The 22,401-nt window shown below is 40.3% G+C and overlaps 1 protein-coding gene across 1 annotated transcript in view; it reads left to right on the top strand.

Annotated features, from left to right (window-relative positions):
* pde11al (phosphodiesterase 11a, like) overlaps positions 1–22,401 on the top strand; it is a 279,256-nt gene that overhangs the window by 44,491 nt on the left and 212,364 nt on the right. The window contains exon 2 of the mRNA XM_048614034.1: positions 18,902–19,060. Within this exon, the coding sequence (XP_048469991.1) occupies positions 18,902–19,060 (159 nt within the window). The remainder of the gene's footprint in view (positions 1–18,901; positions 19,061–22,401) is intronic.

The raw sequence follows: 22,401 nt of genomic DNA, 5'->3' as shown, positions 1-22,401 counted from the left end.
CTCTCTATTTATTTCCCAGCTCCCCTCCCCCTCCCCATTTCTGAAGAAGGGTCCCGACCTGAAACATCAACTTTCCTGCTCCTTTGATGCTGCCTGGCCTGCTGTGTTCCTCCAGCTCCATACTGTATTGCCTCCACCATTACTGTCTATCTCGTGCCATTAAGCCAATTATGTTTGCAATTGGCAAGCTCACCCTCAATCCCATGTGACCTAACTTTACTAATTAGTCTACCATGCGGAATCTTGTCAAAAGCTTTACTAAAATCCAAATCAACGTTGTCTACTGCTCTGCCATCATCAATCTTTTTTGTAACTTTCTCAAACTCAATCAAGTTTGTGAGATATGATTTTCCTTGCACAAAACTATGCTGACTATCCCTCATCAATTTTTGCCTCTCTAAATATCCATAAATCCTATCTTTTATAATTACCTCCAACAATTTACCCACAACCGAAGTCAGACTCACAGGTCTATTGTTTCCTGGTTTCTTCTTACAACCTTTCTTAAACAAAGGTACTTCTAGAATACAGTACTGTGTTCAGTTCTGGCCTTCCTGATATATGAAAGATGTTGTGAAACTTGAAAGGGTTCAGAAATGTTTTATAAGGGTGTTGCGAGGGTTGGAGGGTTTGAGCTTTAGGGAGAGACTGAATAGACTGGTGCTATTTTCCCTGGAGCATCTGGTGTGGAATGGAGAGCTTAGAGATTTATAAAATCATGAGGGACATGAATAGGGTGACTAGCCCAGGTCATTTTCCCAGGGTAGGGGAGTCCAGAACTAGAGGGCATAGGTTTATGGTGAGAGGGGGAATTTTTTCACTCAAGGTGGTGTATGTAAGGACTGAGCTGCCAGAGGAAGTGGTGGAGGCTGGTACAATTACAACATTTAAGAGGCATCTAGTTGGGTATGTGAATAAGAAGGGTTTGGCAGGATACGGGCCAAATGCTGGCAAATGGGACGAGATCAGTTTAGAATATCTAGTCGGCATGGACGACTTGGACCAAAGGGTCTGTTTCCATGCTGTATATTTCTATGACTGTCTTCTAATGGGTGGAAAGTTGTTGCAGCAATGTGGACAGGAGTTATGTATCAAGATCATCTGGATATGTATCTGTCTTTCCATTGTGATAGAATTCAAGCAAGAAGCTACTGTGCAGCTGACTGTGTATGATTTGAGTCAGAGATGGCAAGAGGGTTCTGTATTGTAACTAGTAAATGGACTATCTTCTCCCGACTTACCACAGGTAGCCTCACTCTGACTAAAACTCTTGAACACCCATAGACACCTGACCCCACACAACCCTGTCTCCTGACTACCAGAAGCAGCCCCCCACACTCCCAACGCTCCCAACGCTCCCAACTCTCCCAACACTCCCAACACGGCATCAATTCCCCCACCCATCATGGATGCCTGATGTGGCCTGACCCAAACATCTTCCCCCCACCCCCATTCCGCATGATCCCTTTCCCTCCCCTGCTCCATTACCCCTCCTGACATCTCTCAGCTCATCTTGACAGTCCCTGACAGCCCTCAACATATCATAATCCCTCATCCTCTTAGTGCCACCCTGGGCACCTGCCTGTCTCCCCACTCACCACCTTACTCCCCTGCCATCCTGCATGTCTGCCACCCTATTACATTTACGTCAGCCTAACTGTCTTACCCAATGTTCTCATTCACACCCACTCATTGTCTAGGAATCATGAATTAACATTGAATCCTTAATTAATTTTTTTCTTATTAATTTTAAGACCAGATATTTAATGTCGTATTAAGCCAGATAGTTAGCCCTAATGTGGCAGCAGCCCTCGGTCTGCTTTTTATTCGCTCTCCTTGTTGAGAAGTTTCCCTCTGATATCAGCACAACCTGATATATGATTATTGAATGTATTGAAATGATTTATCTAATTTATTTAGCACAGTGGGTTATTATTTGAATTCTATTACAGTGGAAAGACAGGTACATTGTAAGTACATGTTGAAATTTTTACTTTTGCTTTGTCAGGGTTAGAAAATAATGTGATAGCAGTTGTTGGCTAATGTATACTTTTCAGAGTAAAATAAAACTAAACAGATTGAATGGAAACAGCATAAAACTTAATGTGCAATTGGGCTTAATGAAACTGTACAGCAATTTATGATAGCTGGTGATAGTCAGATAGCTCAGTTGGCTTGGATGGCTGGTTTGCAAATGCACAGTGATGTCATCAGCATGGTTGTAATTCCTGCACTGGTTGAAGTTACTACGAAGGACTCTCCTTCTCAACCTTTCCACTTATCTGAGATGTGGTGACCTTCAGGTTAAACACCACAAGTCATCTCTCTCAAATGAGAAAGCAGCCCCATGGTCTGAGAGGAGTGTGGTGACTTTACCTCTAATATTTAGAATACAGTGAACTTGGTCTTTGTCAATTATTGCCCCAATTTTGAAATCCTGTAACTATAAGGCCTCATGCTACTTTTAGGGGTGCCTTAACTTTTCACAAGAGTATTTGACAAAGGTAACCTTTTCACCTATGCCACAATACTAAACATGTACACAGCATAGGCCATGAACCATAGGTATATAGTTTGTTTAGTCCACTTTACATGTTTTAAGTGTTCCAATTTAAAAATAACCAACAGCAAAGCTTTTGTTTTAAATAAGACCAAAGGCTAATTTATTGTACACCTATTGTAGAAAATAGCTAAGTAAACTACATTTACTGGACAAAATATAGATTCAAGGATTAAAAGTAGATATCCATAACTGACATATATAAAGATGATAATAATATCAGTCCGCAGTCATTGCCTGTTATTAACTTGAAGATTCTCTCACTTGAAGTAAAAGAGATTAAAATATTGAAGGCGGAATTCAGCAGTTGTGATGACTTTTGTACTGGAGGTTTCTTCCACAGGTGGGCTGATCAGAACATGTCCTGAACTGTCCAATGGCTCCTTTTTATTTCATTTCTATGTGCCTCCAGGTTGTGGCCCTTAATAACCTAATTTATCACGGTCGTCCTCAGTCTGCGTTTTATTCACTCTCCTTGTTGAGAAATTTCCTTCTGATACAGTCTCTCAACATCTTGAGTTCGATATTTCCAAGTCAGAATGCTTGGTGGTATGAGAGGAAATGTGCAGATGCGGGTGTTTCTAGGGTTTGAAAGTGGGGAATTCATCAATGATAATGTCAATGAAAGTCAAGGGAGAAGAGTAGATTCTCTCTTGTTGGAGATTGGTATTACAAAAATATCAGATAATGTTACTTAGCAGTTTAAGTTTGAATGTAGTGAAGGTCTTGGTATGGGGATAATTCTTCAGTATCTCAAGACTTGCAAATGTTGTTAAATGTTTTACTGTCATCAGGGAAAATCCCTCACTTTATAATGGTTAAAGGTTTGTCAAAGAGTTTACCTTTATGGAGGGCCTTAAAGACACAGTGATTTTCTATGCTAAATAATCCTGATTATGCTGAGAATTATACTGACTATCAATTTAGGATTGTCATTTGAGTTTGCAGTGTGGCACACTTGTGTGTGCTGGAAGTCACGTATACGCAGGACCCTTTACCTTGTAGACAGAAAGATGTACACACATTGCACCTGCTTGAACTGAATAAAACACATGACATACACTGGTTCATGTTTCAGACAATGCCTTGACCAGTTTGAGTCCTGATTGAATTTGGCAATTAGCAGTCAGACCTTATCCATCTGGTGTACCCTCCATGGCAATGCCTTTATCGATCAGAGTTACTAACCTGTCAGCTTCCTATTTTCATACGGTTGTTTTCCTTTTATTTTAGTATTTCTTACGAATTTTCCTGATGAGTGCAAGATAAAAATGTCTTTTTTCAGCAATACTAAAATTCTGCACTACCAAGCGTGAGAGAAATTTAATTCTAAAGTACTTTTGGGAGAAAAAGGAGATGGAGCCTGTTGCTTCAGACCTCTGCTCTCTACACTGTCATGACATGTGTGGGGCTTTCCCAGGCAGACAATATAAAGCAGGGCCAACAAAGCCATTGAAATTATGCCATTTCTACGCTTCCCACAAAAGAGACAGATGAAGCTGGTGGCAGGAAATGTACTCGGGGTCCTCTCTCAGATTACCAGCTTGGTGGAGGACAGACAATAGGCGACAGAAGTATAAAAAAGTAAGTACTGCTTTTCCCTTCCAGGTCCTCCATGGATCTTTGGGCCTCAGCTCTCAGGCCTGCAGCCATGCCAATGATTTTCCAGACTTATTGTCTGCTGAAGAGCTCACCAAGTTTAACAGTTCTGATACTTGGATACTGCTTCTGACGAAAGAGTAGTCATTTCTGGTCCATATATCTTTCATACAGATAAATACACGGCAGAACATATTTTACAGCACAAATTGTCACTCCCAGAATGTTATGAATTGTCAGTTTTCTAATGCTATTTGTTTTACAACAAAATAGATATTGCTGGGAAGCCTACTGAAGTTTGTGATCAAAGAGCTATATCCACAATGGATTATTAATGAAACAGATAGGTTAGTGATGCAGGAGCAGTTGCAGAATTATACATATCTAACACTATGCACAGGATATATTAATATGGGAGCAGGGAGGACCTGGGCATTAGTCATCTAATCGTAGAATCATGGTGTGGTTACAGCTCAGAAACAGGCCATTCTACCTGACACTGACAAGTCTCTGCTGGCACTCTACACCAGCCCTTCAATAATTCTCTCTTCAAGTACTTATATGGTGTTTGTCCATTGTAGCTGAGAATGACCAATTCTTGGAGTTAAATTATACATATGAAGCATTTCAGCGTGACTAATCAATCTAGTTTGAACATGAAAAGATTTGTTGCATATTGGACACGTGTTGTTTGTTTGGAAAAGGAACTTTCAGCTGTGGACTTTCAAAGCTTACATTTTCTGTTGGCCAGTGTGATTCTATTCTATTTTTAAGAATGGACGGCATGGATATGAGACTCCACCAGATAAAGTAATTTTGTGCGCGGTTCTCCCATATTTCAGGGTGATGTTGAAACTCTTCAATAAGATCTTCTGGGTGTTTCAGAAGTAATTTTTCTAGGCTCCATGTCAATGTTTCCCTTCAATTAGCACACAGTGGAAGAGTATTTTTGGCAGATTTTCGGCACATCCTGATATTTATCTGAGCTCTCTTCAGCGGTGTGGAAAATCTCAATATTAGGTACCTTATTTCACCAGTTGGTCTTATCTTTGCAAACAGGTCCTGTGAACTGGTACATGTTCTCAGTAAACTGTCTATGCCTCACAGGTTTACAAGATAGTGGAATAGACAACCACTTACCTTTTTGTTGAGAGATTAGTTCCTGTTTGCAGATACTTTTTCATAACTTGACAAAGATAGTGCTTGTCTTAGCTATGCTGGCATTGATTTTGTATTCAGTGTTAGAAATGCTGCTGAGGTAAGTATTGACTGCCTCAAGCCTTTGATCATAACTACAGTTGTTGGCTTCAAATACTGCTTTTGTAGGACTAGGATCCTGCAACCTTCGTGACTGTGTATTGAGTTCAATAATTTTAGGGCCTGAGCACTTTCTCCCACGTTTCTAACCCAACCCCCACAATGGCAGGCCACATCATCACATGGGTTGCTACCACAGCCATCTCTGTTTTTTCCTTAACAACCTGTTCAGAAATGTTATCACACACCTCTGGAGCAGGTGGGACTTGAACTAAGGGCCCCTAACTCAGGGTGTGAGTACTCTACCACTGTTCCACAAGAGGGCCCCTACCACAACCATCCATTATCAACTGCTAATAGTCTCAATCAGCAACTATTGTTTTCCATTACAGTTTATTTAATCGTTCTTACAGCTGTTGTACTTGTGTCGAGCTAATCCACCTGCTCTGATTTTTAACACTTTGCATACAAAGACGGGCAAATCTAAACTCATTGATGGGTGATGCATTAGCTGCCGTCATATAATTTTGTCTGCCTGTCGAGATGATTTACTGGGTCTGGATGAAAACAAATGTAATAAAGTGCCTGTTATCCAGCACCCACTATCCAGCGTTCTCATGCAACCAGCAACAGTTGCTTCTGTTTCCTTGCTCTTGGAACTGATCATTTTGCGATCTCTTGCTCTCACGCTCTCTCTCTTCTCCCCCCTCCTTTTGACTAAACCTCACTGATGGAATTTATGAGCAGTCCTGGCTGCAACTGGTATGTTCATGTAACCAGAATCCACCACCCCCATTCACCATGGATAATGCATACTGGGGAGTTTATTGTATTTGCAGTCACATGTGAGAAGTGGGTATCAATGAAGAGTAACAAAAGATGAGCTATGCCACTTCCTGGAAGTGCAAACCCTCCCAAGTCCATTATACACCCTTTATTGATATTTTTTAATTCACCTGTTTAGAGATGTTGTAACACACCTCTAGATCAAGTGGGACTTGTACTAGGGTCTCCTGGCCAGAAGTAGGGACATTAACACCGTGCTGCAAGATCCCAACACCCATTATTATATACTTAACTATTTCCCTTGTAGAAACCATGATTGAATCTGCCTCCACCATTCTTTCAGACAAAGCATTCCTATTTGGGCACTTTCTGATTTTGACCATCTTTATCAAATTTCCTCTTGACTTTTTATTGAAAAGGAACAAATCTAACTTCTTCAATTTATCTACGTAAATTAAGTTTCTCACCACTGGAACCATTCAAGTAAATCTTTTTGACAGGACAAAAGCAAAATACTGTTGATAATGGCAGTTTGCAAGAGAAACAGAAAATGCTGGATGTAGTCAATAGGTTATGCAGCATCTGGGGAGAGAAGCAGAATTTTTGAGGTTTGCTGAAGGGACTTTTCAATCTTTTCTGTACCCTGTCTAAGCCTTTCACATACTACTTAAAGTGTGAGTTCCAGAATTGGATGTAATGGGCTATATCTTGTATTTCTTGGCTAATTGCGAGTTGTATCAAGTTTTTTAGAGGGTTTTTCACTGCAAAGCCGAACACGTTTTTACACTGTGTCTTACCAAACTCTCCTCAATCACTACCTACTGTCTCCCAGTGACGTTCCATATGTCCAATTCCTGTCCCATCTTACTGCATGCTGATCCCAGAGCAACTAGCCACTGCTGGTATATCCCAAAATTAATTAGCATCCCTTGCATCTTTCCATCTTTAAAACGCTTGTTGTGCACCTGGACAAGTGCTGTCATTCCGGAGCAGCCCTACATCCTTCCTGATATTTGCCCCACATATGGCTGATGAGGGATGATGGCATCCCACTTTGTGGACTGGCACATAGACTATAAGACATTGGAGCAGAAATTAGGCTATTTGGCCCATTGAGTCTGCTCCGCCATTCAGTCATGGCAGATAGGATTTTCAACCCTATTCTCCCGCTTTCTCCCCTCATGCCCTTGACAATCAAGAAACTATCTAGTTCTTGAGGTTCTAGTGAACCCATGACTTAGTCCTCTTCCACGACCAGCGGTGAAGACCACAACACCAGGCCATATCAGCCTGGTCTGAAGTTGCCACCCAGATTACAGCAGTCTCAGCCATCTGGAGGAATGCCCAGCAGTGCAGGAAGAAAGTCAATGGTCTTCTCCACTCTGTCAGTGTAAGTGCCACCATCCTCTCTTCAATACCTCAAATTCACTCTATTCTCTGCTACGCACCTCTCAAAGTCATGCTCTGTCACTTTCACTACTGCTTGCAACATCTTCCCTCACTTGCTGTCGCCCACCCCAACCCCAGACAGCACTAACTCTGCATGCTTTCTGCGCTGTTTACTTTACGTGCTCAGGAAACCTCCCCACCTACACCAAAAGTAACAATCATGCCACCAACTTTCATCTCTCTTAATACCTGTGTATCGCTTATTCCAGGAGGAAAACAGCCCACAATAGGGCAGAAAGAGTCAAGACGGGAGGTGGATTGCCCAACATTTGGCTCTTCACCACTCATACGGAGAGGATCCTGACACTGATTGCCCCAAGAGGCTGACTGTGTTCAAGCCCCTGGATTTATTTGGAGGATCCCCTTAACTTGCTGTGCCAGGATGCTTTGACTAAGGCTATCCTTCTTGACTTGATTAATGCCTGCTGACAATCATGACAAGGTTCCTAACTTTGTGTCTGCATTAAATAGCAAGGCAAGACTGAAATAATATGAGCCTTGTAGCCCTGGCTGAGGATTCAAAGTGCACAAAGGCAAGGCATTACAAGGCAGGGATGCTGTAGGCATCCAGGTCAGCTCAGTGAATGAATGCTATGACAACACATGAAGAGCCCAGAGCTGCAGCCTGGTCTAGTCAGTGAGCTGGGTATGTGTCCCTGTATGCACAGTGTCCTTGCTATAGTGTTACAATGATAGTTGCCAGTGCAGCTCGAGGTGCAATGTTGAAGTGTAGAAGTGTCCTGTGAGTGGATCAGAAATATGCATGAGTGTTCTTAGAAGCTTGCCCATATCAGATGCCAACGTAAGGTGTGGATGTTTGGAGCATGCGCAATGGTGTTGGTGCCAGGTGTCCAATGCAGAGTTTGTTCAGAACACGCAGTGAGCTGGAGCCATCAGTATCCACACTAACTTCCATATCGAGATTTCTTAATGCCTAATTTACTTAAAGCTTTTGGTAAAATAATTTTCTGAATACTAATGAGGCAAGTTATGCTATTGACAAGGCTCTTAACAAGCAATAATCCCTCGTAATTGGCAATTCACAATGCTCCTTTTAAAGAGCATAATGAAGGAATGAGATGTTTTCAATGCTGTGATAGATCTTGTTGGATTTCTCATGTAATTCTGCCACAAATCTTGCTTTAGGTCCCATAAGATTCCACTCAGTGTTCCAGTTTTGGTTGAGTCAGTATTTTGTAAAGGTACATATTAACTTCCTTGAGTTTATTCATGTAGAGTATAAAATCCAGGATCCCACATTTTTAAGCAGTTCCACAACATGCCCTTCCATTTTCAATGATTTTTCACATATTTCCATCATCTGTCTGATCTTGCACCACCATTAGAATAGTGTCTTTCAGCTTCTATTGCATCTACTCTTTCTTCCTATCAAAATATATTGATATTTGCATTAAATTTAATCTGCAATGTGCTCACCCAGTCCATCAATCTGTCTGTTTCCTATTGAAATCCATCACCATTTTCTCATAATTCACCACATTCCATAATTTGCAAATTTTGTACACCCAATTATGAAGTTGTCCAATAACCGCTGCTGAATAACTTCACTATAAACCTTCCTCCAATCTGAAAAAAAAACCTCTCTGGTATCTCTTCTTCATTGTTCTATTTCAGTTTTGCCTGCCAGAGTTTGGTTCTGAATTATCTGGGACAGACTACTGTTACCACACGAAAATTGGCATTCCTCCAATTAGGTAGTTTTACTTGTGGTCACTCCATGTCTTTCTTACTAATTATTTTTAAACTTCTCTCATGGGGATATGGGTGTTGTTGGCTAGGCCAGCATTTATCCCCCATACCTAATTGCCCTTGTGAAAATGGTGAACTTCATTCTTGAATAGCTGTAATCCATTTGGCGTATGAATATTCCATTGTGATAATGGAGAGAGAATTTTGACCCAGTAACAATGAAGGAACGGCGATATTGTTCCAAGTCAGGATGATGTGTGTTTTGGAGGAGAACCTGCAGTTAATGGTGTTCGCATGCATCTTCAGAATCTTATTCCATCAAGGAAAATATGTCCCAAAATTCTGCAAGCCTCACTCTTGCTAACTACATTTTTCCTTTACTTTTTTGCCTGAACATTTTATCTCCAGGAAGATTTACACATATGTACTGCAAACTGATTTTAGACCTACTAGTATTCTGTCGTCGTCAGATTCCACCTTTTGCTGCATTATTTTATAGCAACAAAATGTTGAAATGTCGCAGAGAAGCACTGTCAGTCTGAATACATGACAGAGTTTCTGCCAACTGGAAGGCAATGGAATTTGTAATCTGCAAGGAGACATCGATTGCACCTACGTGTCTCTGAAGATGTTGCATCTCTGTCTTGAAATTGCAAGTGGTATCACTTCCTCAATGTGTACTAGGTGCATGATGATGAAAAGAGAATCATGTTGCCGAATACCTATTATTCTGATAGTAGCCATGATGCTTTTCTTCAGCTGGTACTGTCACACCAGCTATGAATCAGAGCCTGGTTACTTGCTGACAGGATTATCCACTGTCTGGGTGTTTCATGACATCTGCCTTCCATTTGACCACATGTGGATAAGCATTCCTAAAATAAGAATCATACTGCTTCTAAGTCTGCTGTGGAGCAAAATTCTGGCATGCAGAACCTTGTTTCTGCTTGAACCATTGAGGGGAGCATCTTAATGTGTCTTAGATTCATGATAGCTTGTTGCATCCTCCGCAACTTAGCTCTCATGAAAATGCAGTCCTTGCTACAGACTTTTGGCGAGGAGAAGATGGAAGATTGGGGTTATCCAGGACTTAATTGCTACATAACAGATTTTCTGTGAGTAGCTATTCAAACTTTGGTTCCCACAAAATCATCCTTGAACAGCTGCTGCCGCACAGTTTTGTACATTTTCTATCTTTTTGGTTCAAACCATCAAACTGTCCTCTTATCCAAAATCCTGAAATAAGGTACATAATTCTTTGCAGTTTGTGTCACATATAGACAGGGCGGTTAAAAAGATGTCTTGCGCGTGTGACTTCATTGCTCATTCCTTTGAGTATAGGAATTGGGAAGTCATATTCAGGTTGTACAGGATATTGGTGAGGCCCCTTCTGGAATGCTATGTCCAGTTCTGGTCGTGAAGTTATAGGAAGGATATTATTAAGCTGCAGCGGGTTCAGAAGAGATTTACCAGGATGTTGTCGGGTGTGGAAGGTATGAGCTATAAAGAAAAGCCTGATAGTCTGGGACTTTTTTCACTGAAGCATAGGAGTTTGAGAGGCAACCTGCTGGAAGTTTACAGAATAATGAGAAGTATTGATAGAATTAATGGTAATTGCCTTTTCCCTAGGATGGGAGATTTCAAGACTAGGGGGCATGTTTTTAAGATGAGAAGAGAGAAATTTTAAAAAAGACATGAGGCCAATTTTTTACACAAAGGGTGGCTTGCATGTGGAATGAACTTCCTGAAGAAGTGGTGGATGTGGATACAGTTAAAAAGTTTAAAAGACATGAATAGTAAGTACATGAATAGGAAAGGTTTGGAGGGATATGGGCTAGGAGCAGGCAGGTGGGACTAGTTTCAGTTTGGGCTTATGTTCGGCATGGATTGGTTGGACGGAAGGGTCTGTTTCTGTGCTCTACGATTGTTGATCTTGAATGTACTGATAACCCAATTAGGTATAAATATGTATTGAATATAATAGTCTCAGAATCTGTTCTAATGACCAGAGTATCAGGAGTGCTACAAATTGGGTGTGGTGCCTTCACTACTAGATTCTTCTCTATTAGCACTTCCATTCAGTAAGACTTCTCATTGTGATACCTCTATGTGAAAAAATAGAGTGATGAGGGTTAAATGTAAATATTATATATTGCATCCAAAAAGTAGAAGTATTTAGTACATTCCTGCACCGCTGTCCTGAGCGTGGTCTTCATTTAGGAATCTTCTGAATTATTTCAATATATTTATACATGTGTCTGTAATTTGATATTTGACAATGCCAGGACCATTCAATATATATTTACAAAATCAACTAAAGGTTTGCTAATGTTACTGACCTTGATTTTTTTTTCTGCATACAGCATCAAGGGAATTTCTATACTCATTGCTCCGGCCCCCAGACCAAGAGTGTTTACTTGGTGCCGTACAACCATCCTTTAACCAAACTCTTGATGTATAAAGTGCATTGAGAATGCAATGATGTAGCTGTATGCATTTGCTAAGAAAAGGAAAGTTAACTTGTCATGCTGTGGAGGTCAAAACTTTGAATCCTGTTTTTCCCACTGAGGCAAAGTTGAATGCTTGCATTGTGATACTACATTCATTTGGGTAAGATCAAGGAGGGAAAGAGATTATGGAGAATTCTACTTGTGGGGCACTCAGCTCTGACATGCACTGAGAAGGAAATTGCTGTACAAGGTAATGGATCTGAAAGGGGAATTGGGCTTGAGCTTCCAGTGGAGACAGATGTGTCAATGTCCCCTGACCATTTTGGCTGTTATGTCTAACTAACCAATGTAACTTGTATTTATTGCTATTATGTAATAAATTACATCTTGCTAAGACAAGTGCTTATTCTTATCAAGATTCACCAATGGTGCTGTGCTTCTGCAAACTAAATAGGCCCTTGGACACAGTATAGAAAGGAGGATTGGTAACAGTACTACATCCCAATTAGTAGTTGTGGCTGATATCACAACACCAACAACAGCGAGTGGTAACCAAATGATTTAGACCTCCACCACAACAAAAGCTGTCATTAAAATGTCCTGGAGATCCACTAATAGTTTTAAGTTGGCCAGAATGAGTCTACTATGACTGTGTGAATGATAAGGGGCATTTTGACTTAACATCACATGTAGAAAGCATGTTTTAAGTTATTTCACATAGTACTTCACAATTACCAAACATTCTGTATTTTGACCTTGTACGTTGCCCACAGTGCAATGAGTAATGACATTGGACTGCTTAACTAGGTGTAACAGCATGCTGCAAAATTGTGGCTTCATAGCAAAGATAAAAAAATTACCTTTTCTTCCAATTTATGCCTGCTTCTTTGCAGCCTAAGGCTATGATAGAATCTATGAAAGAATCTGTATAGATCTATGATAGTTCTACATGCAACATCATGGCAATATGTGTTAATGAGATCCTGGAATAGAACACTGCTCAGCAACTTGACTCTTTTCAGAATGATTTGTGAAGAGTCTACTATAAGTACAAGGCCTTTCAACACATTTTAGTTCCTCAATGCAAAAGAACCTACAACTCCCCTTTATTCACAGATTAACCTTTACTTTGCAATTGATTTTTTTTTGGTATAAACTAACCTAATCATTCCATTTGTTTATTCTGTTTCCTGACATCAATTCTGACTTGTCTTTTTCTACGTTGAATTTATATCCCTATTTTTCCTATTTTCATAGTTCAGATCAAAATAACGTTCTGAATAATCTATTTTTCTGTACCATTTACTGTGCCACATTTGTTACCTATCATGTTGACACAGCCTGTGTTATCATTTACTTGGATCGTATTAAACTGTTATTCTGCAACAGAAATTGTACTGGTTTATTTATAGGACTTTCCTACCTTGGTATCCCTTTGATTGCTAAGAAAGGCATATGACCATTGAAACTTTCCTATGATGTTTTATACAAGCTACACATCATTTACCCAGATCAGAAGCCAACCCTTCAAGTCTCTAGATCAGGAGTAGACTCATGAATATAGGAAGATCAGGTCTACCTTTAGGTGAGTGAACAGTAACACGGTTTATTGAACATAACTATTGTCATGACCAAACTAGTCACATCCCCAGGATGGTCCATGACCTATGAATTTGTATAACTTTATTAAGCTGCTGTTTAGTTTTGAGTGTTTTAGTTTTTAAAAAAATGCAGCAATTTTTTTAAAACAACATAAAGTTTAATTTGTTGCATAACAATTGTTGTAAATAGAGTCAGAGTCATACAGCACAAAAATAAATCCTTCAGTCCAACTTGTCCGTGCTGACCAGACGTCCCAATCTTGATCTAGTCCCATTTGCCAAGGAAGAGTGATAAAATTACATAAAAGTGCAAATACAAAGATTACTAAACAAAAAAAATCTTTTGTTGCTAAATACTACATAATTTAAAAACATAGCTATGTCCTTGATTAAAAGCTTTTTATCTCAAATCATCCTAACACTTGTTAACCTAAGTTTACATTCGCTTCAGTCATAAAACCATAAACCAATGATGTTTTTTGACCAGACCATCTGGCCATTTGTCCTTACAGAAAGTGTTTTACAACTAACCTTAATTAAACACAATTGAATTCCTCATTTGTTTAATCAGGTTAAATTATTGAAAAATAACGCTGCAGTCCTTACCTTGACTTGGAAAAATGCCTGAGGCAATTTTTCACATAATCTAGTAACATCTTATTCATCGTATTCACTTGATTATATTTGCAGGCCTTAAAGTTGCAAATAAAATGCTAGAGAAATCTCAGCTAGAACTGTTTACAATCTCTTTTTGGCCTGAAGGCCTATATTCTTAATTTTCCAGTTCCTCCCTTACTTGTATCCATACAGTAAATATTCCTGAGTGTTTCCTAACCCTTTAATTACCTAACAACTCTTAATTTTGTTCTATTCCTCCTACTCTTGTAGCAAGTTTTAACCTAATTTTGATAAAATCAATTTGTCTGGCAGGTATATGTCAATCCCTTAATCTAAAAATTCCTCCATTTTATATCAACCACCATAATCATGTCATGCTATTGTCAAGAAGCTAAATACTTTTGGAACCCACTCTTCAGTGCAATGTATTTTCACAAGTTAGCCACTTTATATGTTTTGTGACACACACTTCTCAAACCACAATCTAGATGACTACTAGAGAAAGGGTAAAACCTGACCTCCTGTTGGGAAATAAGGCAGGGAAGGTGATTGAAGTGTGAGTGGGGGAGCACTGTAGGACAGAGACTATAATGCTGTTAGTTTTAAAATTGTTATGGAAAAGGATAGGCCTAGTCCACAAGTTAAAGTTCTAAATTGGGGCAAGGTCAATTTTGATTGCGGTAGTGACCAGTTAAGAATGTTATCTCGGAGTACAGCGGGATCTTGAACAATTGGGCCAGTGAGCCAAGGAATGGCAGATGCAATTTAATTCAGATGGAAGCAAGGTGTTGCATTTTGGTAAGACAAAGCAGGGCAGGAAAACAGTTAATGGTAGGTCCCTGGGGAGTGTTGATAAACAGTGAGACTTAGACATGCAAGTACATTAGTTCCTTGCAAGTGGCATCAGAGGTAGACTGGCTGATAGAGAATGCTTTTGACATGCTTGCCTTCATCAGTCAGAGCATTGAGTACAGGAGTTGGAATGCCATGTTACAGCTCTCAGACATTGGTAAAACCACATTTGGAGTACTGCATACAGTTCTGGTCGCCATGCTATAGGAAAGATGTTATTAAACTGAAAAGGGTGTATAAAGGATTTACAAGGATTTTACTGAGACTGGAACATTTGATTTATAAGGAGAGGCTAGATAGGCTGGGACTTTTTCCCTGGAGTGCAGGAGGCTGAGGAGTGACTTTATAGAATTTTACAAAATCATTATGGACACAGATTAGGTGAATAGCCAAGGCCTTTTCCCCAGGGTAGGGAAGTCCAAAACTAGAGGGCATGGGTTTAAGGTGAGAGGGGAAGGATTTAAAAGGGACCTAATGGAAAACTTTTTCACACAGAGGGTGCTGCATATATGGAACGAGCTGCCAGAGGAAGTGGTAGAGGCAGGTACAAATATAACATTTGAAAGACATTTGAACAGATACGTGCATAGGAAAGGTTTAGAGGGATATAAGCCAAATACAGGAAAATGTGATTTGTTCAATTCAGGAACCCTATTCGCATGGATGAGTTGGGCCGAAGGATCTGTTTCCTAGCTGCATGACTCCGACTCTACATCAGATCTTCACCAGCTCAGGAGTTAGAATAAACATTTCAAGTTCAATATCACTTTTCTTCAAACAGTCATATCAGACTCGAAACATTAACTTTGTTTTCTTTCCTCCATGGATTCTGCCAGACCCGGAGTGTTTCTCCAGCATTTTCTATCTTTATTTTGAATGTCTAGCATCTGCTGTGTCTTGTTTGAAATATTTTCCAAGAAGCAGGCCTGGACTATTTTAATTATAAAGCTTTATCCAGAGACTAGTTTTCCAGCTGAAACCTTGGAGAATCTGCAATAAGGCAGTGGAAAGTTTTGAATATCAAATCTAGCCACACGAAACAAAATTCAGTAATGGAATAAAATCTTGGAGGTTTGCATTTGTGGAAGGAGAGAGTCCAGAGCATGATAGGCCGAATCTTTCCTCAAGATGTCCACCGTACGATTTAGGCTCCTCATGGTCTCACAATTGAAAGAACGAAATCTCTCATAGAATTATGAAATCATATTATATAGAAGAAGCCCTTTGGCCCATTGAATTTGTACAAAAAAAACTGCTTTAAATCTACAGTAATCCCACTTTCCAGCGTTTGGTCCACAGCCTTGAATGATAGTGCTTGTCCAAGTTCTTTTAAAAGGTTGAGGTTTTCCACCTCAACTACCCTCCTAGACAATGTATTCTAGATTCCCACCACCCCCTGGATGATATCATTTTTCTTCAAATCCACCTTCTGCCTTTCACCTTAAAATTATGCTCCCTTCGACTAAGGGGGACAGCTGCTTTCTATGCCCGTCAATCTTTATATCCATCAACCAGGTACCCTCTCAGCTTTCTCAGCTCTAAAGGAAGTGACCTGAGCTTATCCAGCCTCTCTTAATAGCTAAAGCATTCCATCCCAGGCATCATCCTGGTGAATCTCTGCTGCAACACCTCCAGTGCAATCACTTCCTTCCTATATTGTGGTGACCAGAACAGCGCACAGTACTCCAGCTGTGGCCTATTGAAAGTTATGTAAAGCTTCAGCATAACCTCCCTGCTTTTATAAGCTGTGCCACAATCAAGAAAGCAAGTGTCCTGTATGCCTCCTGAACTAACCTATTAACCTGTTCAGCTGCCTTGAGGAATCTCTGAACAAGCACCTAGAGATCCTTCTGTTCCCCTTAGTTTCATAGTATCTTGCCATTCATTCACTACTCCCATGTCATGTTACAACTTCACCTCACACCTTTCAGCATTAAATTCAATCTGTCACTGATCTGCCCATCTGACCAACCTGTGTCTATAGCCAAATGGCCATAAGAAATAATAACAGGAGTAGGCTGTTCAGTCCCTTGAGCCTGTTTCACCATTCAATAGAATCATACTAATCCGATAATCCTCCTGCAACCTAAGACATTCTTCCTTACAATCAACCACCTGGCTAGTCTTTGTGTCATCCGCTAACTAGCTTATGAAGCACCCCACGTTCTAGCATTCAGCAGTGATCCAGTGTTATACCAGTGGACACTGACTTCCAACCACACAAACAGTCTTCGACCATCATCTTCTGTCTCGTACTTCTAAGCAAATTTTGGAACCAATTTTCCAAGTTAACATGGCACCCTTATGCTTTGACCATATCTATCAGTCTCCCATGGGCTCTTGTCAAAGGCTACACTGAAATCCATATAAGCTACATCAACTGCACTGCCCTCATTTACACAAATTTATCACCTCCTTGAGAAATTCTATCAAATTTGTTAGGCATGACCTCCTTCTGACAAAGCCAAGCTGACTATTCCTGATCAAACCTTGCGTTTCCAAGTGGTGATTAATTCTCTCGTTCACAATTTTCTGTAGTGTCCCTGCCACTGATGAGAGATTCATTGGTCTGTCATTCTCTGGTTGATGCCTACCATGCTTCTTGAAAGTGGAAGCACATGAGCTATCTTCCAGTCTTCCGGCACCTCCCCTTTGGGCAAAAAAGAATTAAAACTTTGAGTCAGAGCTCCTGTAACTACCTCCCTCATATCCCAGAGCAGCCTGGGAAAAGTGTCATTCGGATTTGGGGATTTGTCCACTTTTAAGACCGCCAGTGCCTCCAATACTACCTCACTTCCTAGGTCAATCTGATCTCTCTTGACCACATTTGAATATGGCCCTCTTCCAGCCTGGTTCGACCTGGCATGAAATAAACCAGGCCTGTAATCAGGCCACAGTAAAATGACAGTCAGTTCCTAGGTAATGTTAAATAAAAACCGAAAGAACTGCGGATGCTGTAAATCAAGAACAAAAACAAAGTTGCTGGAAAAGCTCAGCAGGTCTGGCAGCATCTGTGAAGGAAAAAAGAGTTAACGTTTCTGGGCCAGTTCTGAGGAAGGGTCACCAGACCCGAAATGTTAACTCTGTTTTTTCCTTCACAGATGCTGCCAGGCCTGCTGAGCTTTTCCAGCAACTTTGTTTTTGTTCCTAGATAATGTTATCAGGCTGGTAATGCATTAGCAAAGTAGGAACTCCACTGACTTTATACAGGTGTTTATTCGTACTCCTCAGGACTTTTTTCAATTAAGAGTTGTAAGGACAATGAATACTTCACATTAAAGTGTGGATGGAAGCAGCAGCCAAACTAGCTTTTAGAGACAAAGTTGAAAAATATTTGAATACAAGAGATTGCAAAACTAATAGGGTAAGGAACTAAAGGAACATTTCAGTGCTTCCCAAAATTTTTCCTACTGTGATCCCATTTTGAGACTTAAATGGTTTCGACAAATTGGTGAGGACTATGAGATTGGAGTGGGGTTTGGGGGAAGAAGATGACTCATGAGAGCAGGGGGAAGGGAAAGAAGACCTGCTGGAATGTGGGAATGCATTGACCACTGCTGCCTCGGTGCTCACAACTCCCTTGGGATCCTGACACCCACTTTGGCGCCTTTTTAAAAGGCTATTTGGAGCAATTTACAACTTCCCACCCAGGTATAAAAAGCTGATTATTATTATAAATAATAGCAATATTTAGAATGTAACACAAGTTTAATACCTGCAGGAGGTGGAAATCTACCACACCCTAGCCCTACCCACCAAACACATATTAAATTCTCCGGTCCATAATGTTCACAGACTTCATGATCCACTTAAAAGAAATGCAGTATACTTTCAGTGGAATCAGTGAATTAAGTAATTGATGGAAATGGGCTGGGTGTTTATACATAATATAGAATAGTGTTGTTTAAAGGTTGCCACTTCAGATTGATTGAACTATATTGTTGTAAAGAATAAAAATGGCTTTTTCTCCTTCGGCTTTTGGGTTGCAAACAAATATTCTGCTGTTTTTCTTTTTGAAGGATCATCGATTTAGTGATGAAATTGACAAGCTGGCGGGTTATAAGACCAAGTCCATTTTGTGCATGCCAATCCAGAACTGTGATGGCGAGATTATCGGGGTAGCACAAGCCATCAACAAAAACCCTGCAGGAGTCCCTTTCACTGATGATGATGAAAAAGTAAGAACTCTACCTGGCACAGGTCCTATTCTTCATTTATAATAAGTGCCTATGTTGTAAATTGTTTTGCTTAAATTTGGGGCATTTATGACAATAACACTGAAAAAATGTCCTTTTGAATAAAAAACTATGTTTGGAAGGGAAAAAACCAAGTTTGCAATTTCATTATAAGTGCCTTCATTCTACTGCGCAAATATTAGCCGCATTTTATTTCAAAGGGTATTTAAATGCTAATATTCTTTGATTTATCAGATGTAACTTTAAGGAAGTTAATTAATTGCATGATTTCATATTTAGTTTATAGTGCCAAACTCTTGAGTTACATGACTTGTTTGAGTATAATTACAATACGTATTTTTACCACAAGGTTTGCTGGAAGTTTCCATTGATAATTTTGTTGATGTATTGATCTATTCTCAACAGAATATGCACTTTTCAGTTATTATGATTGGAAGATATAGGCAACAAAACGTAGAAGAAAAATGACATTTAGGCCTTTATTTCTAGGAGTGGGAGTTTTAAAAAAGGGCTGTTTTGTTATAACTGCACAGGGAATTGCAAAGTTTGCATTTGAGCTACTAGAATTGAGCTACTATTTTTCTTCCCACATTTAGAAAGGATAAACTAGCATTGGAGATAGTTCAGAGGGGATGATCTAGGCTGTATCCTGGGCTGGAGGGCTTGACTTATCAAAAGCAGAGGTCTTACTGAAATATACAAAATTCTGAAGGGTCTTGACAGAGTAGATGTTGAGAAGATGTTTCTTGAACGAGCAACGTAACTACAGAATTAGGGGATTCTCTTTTTTTAAAATTGAGATGTGAAGGAATTTCTTCTGAGGGTAGTAAACATCTGGAGTTCTGCACCCCAAAGGGTTGTGGAGGTTGTATCACTGGAAGTATTTTAAAAGGAGGTAGATTTTGAAATAGAGGAGTTGAGAATTGAGGAGCTGGCTCAAAAAAGGAGTTGAAGCCTGGTGCAGATGAGGCGTGATCTTATAGAATAGCTATGTCGGTTTGAGGGGCTAAAAGGCCTACTCCTGCTCTTATTTTTATGTTCTTGCATTTTTAGTCTAAGATAGTTAGCTCAATGATCTCAAGGATCATAGTGAATATGGTTGACATTAGAAAGGGAGTAAGTTGGCCAAACTTTTTCATTTTTGAGTTAAAGCCTGGTGGCAAGCATTGTAGATAACATCACATCTACCATAGTGCTGTGCCTCCAATACCCACAGATACCTGCAAAGTGCTGGAAGGTGACGCTCCATGTCAGAGGACTCACTGAACCACTGCTCGAGGCAGTCTTGGCCACAAACAAAGGTTCCCTTCTGATTGGTGAAAGAAGCCTTTCAATTTGGACCTACGTAGCCTGGGGCCATTGCACATGAAGTCAGTGCCTTGTGCAGGGAGAAAAGAAGCATGACCCAATGCAGAATTAGGTAAATAATCTCCTGCGCTTTGCAAGGTTAAGTACCATTATCTTTTTACTGCAACCTCACGCTGGATATCATGCACTAACTTGCATTATCTGACTGTTGTGTTAGGATTAGTGTTACAGTAAGTGATGATCTGCACATTCGTGGAGTGGAAGCCTTTCCTATTAATCAACACTGCTGATAGGGTGTCCTGATGGTTATGTGAATATAACTGCAGCCTGCACCTACAATGGCAAGAAAACCAACTGTCCTGGCTGCCTGACTTGCAGAATCCAATGGGACATTAATATATTGGTGAGCTGTAACAAATAGAACATCAGCAACTGACCAGATACATTTGAGTTGATGCCTGTGAGATTCCACTGAACTTGGCTGTGACTCTGAAATGATCTATTAGTATAGAAATTGAGGTTTGCTGTCACCTTGATGACAACCAGAATGGGATTCCCCCCTAGTCCAGCAGGTTCTCATGCAGTTACAACTAGCCATTAGTCTGTGCACAGACCCGCTGAGATTGCTGGAATAAATTTTGTTGATATTTGTATGTTTCAGTCAAGTGTGACCTATGCTGCTGGCAGAGTGAACACTCAGAGCGCCCAGCAGGATGTTTGGCAAGTGTGACTTTGCTTGTCTCTTTTAAAGGTAGTCTGTGCCTCTTAAAGGGGCTTTGCATTCAATATACAGAAGGGACCAGAGAATCTCTGTAATATAGATGCCTGTAACAAGATGCGCCCCAAATGGCACATCGACAAGACAGAAGGGTTCCCAGGTCTTCAGAGGATTTGGCGACAGTGCCATGAAGTTCAATAACTTTAGGTGAGAAGTCAGGGTCAGTGAATGCATCTTAACATAATTGTGCACAACCATAATTTCAGCTTGTGCAGTGTACCACACCCCAATCACTCGCTCATCAGCACTCATTGGAGGTCAGGATTTAGGCTTAATGTCCAGATGTGCCTCCTAGCCCTCATGCCCCAAACAAACCCAACAGGTTTACACCCATCATTCAGCTTGCTTTTCCACCAGTTTCTGTGATGACTGTCTTTCCCTCTCTTCGGCAGGGCAAGGAATGAGCCAAGCAGAATCAAAGCAGAATAAGTGCATCTAAATCACCTAACCCCATTGGAGCAGGCTGCTGAGGAAGCAGTTGTATTTGGCATCGCTCAGAACTTTTTGAACGGAAGTGTACTCCTGCTGTCTCTCCCTTCCTAAAATCGCAACTTCTCCCTCAGGCTGCTATTTGGCATGAAGGATAGTACTAGCTTCAGATTGCTTTCCACCTCAACCACCTGACCCTCACCATTTAATATTTTACTTTTAGGTGTCCAAGAATTACTACATTGCCCCCCAACCATTCCAGTCTCATGAGAAAGGGTGAGGGATATGTCATATCTCTGATTAAGTAATACCAGCACTTGATCTGACACTTGTAACCATCAGTTCAGATAGATGCTTACAACTTAGAAAGTATATAGAGTAAGGAACTGAGCATGGTGAGACATCGAGTGCAACTGGGCAGCAGCCAGGCTGAAAGCACAGGGTTAGTTCGTTTGCCAAAAGAAAGAAAGGGATAAATATTGGTTCAGATATTTAATTATTGGTTTAAATATTGGTTAACTTCATTGAAACAGTTTTCTGGGGGTGTCTTGACAGGTTTGATGAGGAGAGGATGTTTCCCTCTTCTGGGAGAATCTAAAACTAGAAGTCACTGATGAAACATAAGGGGTCACAAATTTTAAACAGTGATGTTGGAAAACGTTTTTTTCAAGGAGGTTGAGAGTCTTTGTAACGCTTTTCCTGAAAAGACTGTGGTAGGAGAGTATTTAAATAAATTTAAGACAGAGGTGGATAGATTCTTGGTAAGCAAGGGTGTGAAATGTTATTGGGCATGTGAGGTTATGGATTT

The sequence above is a fragment of the Rhincodon typus genome, chromosome 2 (genome assembly GCF_021869965.1).
Source record: "Rhincodon typus isolate 14 chromosome 2, sRhiTyp1.1, whole genome shotgun sequence".
Classification (NCBI taxonomy): Eukaryota; Metazoa; Chordata; class Chondrichthyes; order Orectolobiformes; family Rhincodontidae; genus Rhincodon; species Rhincodon typus.
This window is presented reverse-complemented; position numbering and strand designations above follow the sequence as displayed.